At 50.2% G+C, this 6,000-nt stretch overlaps 1 protein-coding gene across 1 annotated transcript in view; it reads right to left on the bottom strand.

Moving 5' to 3' along the window:
• Positions 1 to 681: 681 nt before the first annotated feature.
• The window catches only part of LOC105491476 (transglutaminase 5), a 35,197-nt gene continuing 29,878 nt past the window's right edge, over positions 682 to 6,000 (bottom strand). Inside the window, exons 10-13 of the mRNA XM_071099442.1 lie at positions 3,571 to 3,939; positions 2,863 to 3,023; positions 1,655 to 1,788; positions 682 to 1,441 (exon numbers count right to left, since the gene is read on the bottom strand). Of these exons, the coding sequence (XP_070955543.1) occupies positions 1,288 to 1,441; positions 1,655 to 1,788; positions 2,863 to 3,023; positions 3,571 to 3,939 (818 nt within the window). The 3' untranslated portion in view covers positions 682 to 1,287. The remainder of the gene's footprint in view (positions 1,442 to 1,654; positions 1,789 to 2,862; positions 3,024 to 3,570; positions 3,940 to 6,000) is intronic.

Here is a 6,000-nt window from a genome sequence, read left to right as displayed (position 1 = left end):
TAGCCAGTACTGAGAGAGCAAGTGCATCATGTCTTTCTTTGTGTAGAACTTGGTGCAGTGCCACAAGAGGAGATAATGCTCAGAATTGTTTTGTGTTCAGTAGGACCCAGAAAGGGTGGAGTTTGCGTGACCACAAACACAGGCTGCAACTAATAGAAAACTTTGAGAGTATTCCATTCCCCACTCAAAGTCTACCTCATTGTGTTATTCAGCTGGTTTTATGTCCCCAGCCAACGCAAGGCCATCCAGTGCATCGCTGAGTTTTGAGCAAATAGGCTGGTACTGTTAGGACTGAGGGACCTCTTGGATGTGATATGGGAAAGGATTCAAAGGAAGGCCAAGGGTGAAAGGTGTCCCAGGCTTTTTTTTTCCCCAAGACACCAAGATGGTAGGTAGTATGTAGAAACACCTGTGAGTTTTTGTTTTTTCTAGCTGGATTGTGGCTGATACACCACCTGTGGGTATCTCACTTATTTGTTGACATGTTCGTTGTTTATCTCTGCTGCCTCCACTAGAAATGTAAGCTCCATGAGGGCAGGGACTTTGCTTTGTTTACTTTGTACCCCTACACTCAGAACCATTTCTGGCATATGCTAGGTACTTGATAAATACTTTTTTGAATGAATGAATAGGAGACTCCAGCATCCAGGGAACAGATAGGAAAGTGATGATTACATGGGGCAAAGGAGAGCAAGGTCTGAAGTTTATTCATACTAGGGAGTTAGTTATTGCAACAACACAACAACAGTGAGCTGTTCAGCCTGTCTTTTTCTTTCCTGGATATCTGGGGCAGGGGGCAGTAAGTCATGGCCAAGTCCTACCAGTATCCTCTGACCTCTGTGCCAAATCACGCTTCTGGATAGGAGACTGTGGAATCCCTGGAATCTCTGGACGGGACACAGTGGAATCCCTGGGCCCTAAAAAGAGTCCAGGGGAGCTGTGCAAATGGTCCAGGGAAATATCCATCCATAGACATTTCCTACCTGTTCTCTGGATGCTGGAGTACCCTATTCATTCATTCAAAAAATATTTATTGAGTGCCTAGCATAACCAGAAATGGTTCTGAGTGTAGGGGCACAAGGTAAATAAAGCAAAGTCGCTGCCCTCATGGAGCTTACATTTCTAGTGGAGACAGGGGAGACGGACAATGAACACGTCATCCCCTCTGCTGCTCTCGCTGGAGCCCTGTGAAGCCTCTGTCGTGGTGGGGAATGGCGCAGCTCGCATTTGAACTTGCTCCTTTTCCTGAAGCTTGAAAGGCACACGTCCGGCACGTTGCTCCAGAATTTATAATGCAAAGTCTACATAAACATTCCTGTAACCCTTGATGTCCTTAAACTTGTTGCTTCTCATATTAGCTTGGATCTGCCTTTGGCCACTCTTGAAGGGGACGGTCTCCAGAATGATGCTCGCTCGATGTTGGGGTTTGAGGACTCCAAGGCTGCAACAGAGAATGCGGCATGCCAGAAAACCACAGGCATGATGATGACCCCAGAGCCCTTTTCCACCCAGCTTCCTGAGTGCGAGGGAGTGCTTCCGCTTTCCCTTCCCCAGTGTCGTGAGTCGGCCCAGGAGCCCATGTCCAGGGAGAAGGATAGTGCTAATCTCACGGAGGGGAAAACAGAAGAGAAGGCTGAGCACTTGCAGCACTTACAGGACTTTCTGCTGTTTCTTGAAGAGGCCACTTCCTTCCACCGTCAGCACACAGTCCTCAACCTGCTCCGAGAGGGGGTTTGAAAATATCACCTGTATGGAGAGTGGCTGGTTCACAACGGCTGCTCCTAGAACCTAAACAGACCAGGAGGGGAAGGAGAATTAGTTCTCATTCCTCAACTCACCAGACATTTACGAAGGGCACTGTTCTGTAAGGTGGCAGGATACGCCATCCCCGAATATGCCACTTTGGCATAAGAATTACTTTGAGCCGAAGACAATTGAGAAGAAGCAGATATAAGAAAAGCTCTCTGGTTGCCCCTTATTTGCCTAAAAGCAGGACATAAATTTACAAAGGTGTCCCCCCTCCCCGTCTACCAAGAAGGACAAAGGCTGATCACCAGAGATGACTTCAGACCTTTATGAGCCTAGAGAGGGCACCAGAGGAATCTACACAACAGACTTTCTAAGTTTTATCTACCATGAGTTTCCCATGTATTTGCTTTCCCCAAATTTGCCACCCCTTGAGACTCAAGGTCCTTTCCCTTTCTCTTGTCACTTCTCTGAAAACATATTGCTTCTTTGCTAAGATGCCATAAAAGCCCAAGTTCTAGCCAAACCTTCATGTTTCCCCACCGGAGGGGGCTCCATGGGCTTACTTGACAGGGTCTAGGAGGCTGGCTGGCCTTGGGGAGACAGCACGGGAAGGAAGGGAGCCCTTGAAATCTTCCCACTTGGAAGATCACAGAATGTCAGAGCAGGAGGGGTCCTCAGAGGCCACCTACTCTAATCCCCTCTCTGACAGTTCAAGAAGCAGAGGCCCAAGGCCTTGTCTGAGGATGCACAGCCAAAAAATGGCAAATCTGAACTGACTTTCAGACAGGGCTCTCCCCCGACCAGAGACCCTCCCATCTGTGCTCATTTTCCTTATGTTGAACCATGGGGAAGGCCAACAGCAGGAGTGGCACAAGAGGGATCTCTTCTATTGTCCATGGCACCTGTTCAAGGACCCATCCATAGGGCCTCTAGTGGGTGGTACAAGAGGATGAAGGTCTCTCAGACAAACATTTCCCTCCTGGGGCACCAGAAGAGGCAAAGGAGGGAGAGGATGCTCTCCTAAGCAGGCCCAGGCTGCCCTCTCACAGGGCTTCACCCCCTCCCCACCAGATCCAAGGGGCCCCACAAGCCATTTGCAGGACTCCTGCCTACATTAATCGTGATGCTCGGATAAGATAAGGTGATGATCTTGTTCACCAGGATTTTCTCGGGACTGCTTTTCTCTTCACCCAAGGCACTGATGCGGATCAGCTTGTCTGTTGACAGGTACTGGCTGTACTGGGAATAGGAGATTTTGCAGGGGTAGGTCTTTGCTAGAGAAAGAACACAAGGATGGGGTGAGAGAAGCTGAGAAAATCAGCCAGACCTGGGTTGGACCTGGGGTCTCTCTTCCACAGAGAAGAGAGAGTCAACAAGTACCAAGTCCCGGGGAAGCAGGTGGCAGCTTTTCAGATGAGGAAATGCACTGGAAAGAGCCAAAATGGCTGCCCAAGGCCATTCTGCTAGGAAATGGGAGAGCTAAGGCTCCAACCAAGGTCTCAGAGACTCAAAATCTCAGGTTTTTCCTGCAAAACCAGCTACTTTTGTTGGGGTGGGAAAGGAGGAGGAAGAGAAAGGAGGCAGAGAGGAGATACTAGGAAGGAAGGAAGGAAGGAAGGAAGGAAGGAAGGAAGGAAGGAAGGAAGGAAGGAACGGAGGGAGGGAGGAGGAAGGAGAAGAGAGAAGGAGGGGGATCGTGCCAGAGGGGACAGTAGGAATCACAGTGTCTCAGGGGTCTGTCCCCAGAACCCTGTTGGCTGGCTTGACCGCACCGACGTTGCCAAAACCGACTCTGCGGACACAAACTGTGCACACGCGTACCTTCTTTAGGAGAGAGTGTGATGAACGCTGTGTCCTGCCAGAATGGGGACAGGGGGCTGCCATCATGCAGCAGAGACTGGGCACTCAGGTTCACTTTGAGGTCCTTGAACTGGGAGGACACGTTGAGGGCCAGCAGGACAAAGCATATATCTTGGCCCATGTTGGGCGGGTCGAGCAGCTTGAATTTCAGGGAGACTTGGACCACATCACTGGGTCGAAGGGAAGGTGTATGCAGGCTCCGAGGGCTGTCCCGGCTCAGTGGGGTGGGCCTGGAAGGTTGCAACTCTGCTCCTCTTTGGGAGCTATGGAAACTTCCAGCCTTCAGCTTCTGCAGAGCCTTCAGAAACACCTGCCTCTCCTGGAGGGAACCTGAAGGTGGGGAGAGCGCAGCACCAGCTGTGAGCCAGGCTGACCAGGGTACACCGAGGCTGAGCACCATCCCCCACCCAGTAGCTCCACCAACGACTTCAGGCCTTCACTCCCAGTAACAAGCAGTCCCTCCACTCCTCATGTGCTTTCCCAGGCAGGTTCTGCTGGCCACTTCACACCCATCCTCCCGTATCAACCACAAGCAAGGTGTATTACCATTACCATTTTTCTTCTTATTCTTCTTCCATACACAGATAAAGAAAAGGAGGCTAACAGAAGTCATGTCACCTGCCCGAGTCACACAACTAGTAAGGAGCAGAGCCCAGGCGGGAGCCAAACCTGCCCAACTCTAAAACCTGTGCTTGTTACCGCTCAACTCTATCCTGATGTCCTCAAGGGAAAGACAAAGGCCCACAAACGCAGAGAAATAAACCTCTTAAAGACAGCAGGGCATGGTGTGATTTCCTGCTCCAGAGCCAGATTATTGTTCAGGGATAGACTAATTCCTGGAAACTGAGAGAAAGGAGCAGCACAGTAAATAAGTAAATACGTATGAAAGGAGGTCTAGGTGTGCAGAGTTCCCAGAGTGGCCTCAGCTTCCCTGCTCTATCCCGGGGGTCCCTGTGGGCTGCATGTGCAGGAATACTTGCCCACGCCTCCCTTATAATTCCAGAAGCTGCCTTTGTTGAGTACTTACTCTCCCCAGGGACCAGTTCTACCCCTTCAATGCATTTGCCACAACATCCTGAAGCAGAGGCCACTTTTATACCCTTGCTCTGCGGGTCGTTCTAAGCCCAGTTCCAGACAAAAGAGAACCTGAAGACATTTGCTTCAGTAAGAATGGGCCCAAAGGCTGAGTGCAGTGGCTCACACCTGTAATCCCACCACTTTGGGAGGCCAAGGAGGGTTGACCACTTGAGGTCCGGAGTTTGAGACCAGCCTGACCAACATGGTGAAACCCTGTTTCTACTAAAAATTAAAAAAAAAAAAAATTAGCCAGGCGTGGTGGCAGGCACCTATAATCCCAGCTACTCGGGAGGCTGAGACAGGAGAATTGCTTGAACCTGGGAAGCGGAGGTTGCAGTGAGCCAAGATCACGCCATTGCCCTTCCAGTCTGGGCGACAAAGCAAGACTCTGTCTCAAAAATAAAATAAAATTAAATTAAATTTTAAAAGTGTGGGCCCTGATAGATGGGAATCCGATTTAGCGCATCTGCGGTCTGTGCGACCCCAGACCCTGCCAGGCTGGGTGGGAGGAGACTGAATACTGCTGGCCCAAGGAGCACCTGAGCAGGACACCCAGGCCCACCGGGGTATGGCTCCAATCCCCCTGAGTCCACAGGGGACCCTGTGGGCCTCTGTAGCAAATGCGGTCACAGCCCCGCCCATATCCCCTTGGCACTTGCCATTTCAGTGCCCACAGACCCTGCTTCTCAAATTACAGCCCCTGCAACTCTGTCTGAGTCTTTCTCTGCTACCAGAGCAGACTCAGCTCATGCATGGGGCGGGCCAGAAGTGCGAGAGAATTTACATCCCCTAGGAACAGCCCTCAACTCATGACCGACAGGAATTGATGGATAAACACCCTAGACCCTGTGCCTGTCTGGTGCGATAAATCTGCAGTGTTGTTCAGCACTTCACACCGAATCAGTGATAGGGTTGCCAGGTTTAGCAAACAAAAATACAAGGCAATTTAATTTGAAACAAACAATAAAAAATTTGGGACATCTTTTTTTTTTCTTTTTCTTTTTCTTTTTTTTTTTAAGAAATGGAGTCTCACTCTATTGCCTAGACTGGAGTGCAGCATTGCCATCATAGCTCACTGCAGCCTCAAATTCCAAGGCTAAAGCAATCCTCCCATCTCAGCCTCCCAAAGTGTTGGAATTGCAGGTGTGAGCTACAGCTCCTGGCCTGGGACGTATTTACACTAAAGCATTATTTGTCCTGTATTTTTCCTGGCAACCCCACGCCCAGAGCTCCCAGCCAGCTGTCACTGTGCTAACAGGCTTGAAAATGTACCCTTACATCCACTTCCTCCCCTTCCCTGTCTCCCTTCCTCAC

Source organism: Macaca nemestrina, chromosome 7 (assembly GCF_043159975.1).
Source record: "Macaca nemestrina isolate mMacNem1 chromosome 7, mMacNem.hap1, whole genome shotgun sequence".
Lineage (NCBI taxonomy): Eukaryota > Metazoa > Chordata > Mammalia > Primates > Cercopithecidae > Macaca > Macaca nemestrina.
Note: the sequence above shows the minus strand (reverse complement) of the source record. Positions and strands in the feature narration are given on the sequence as shown.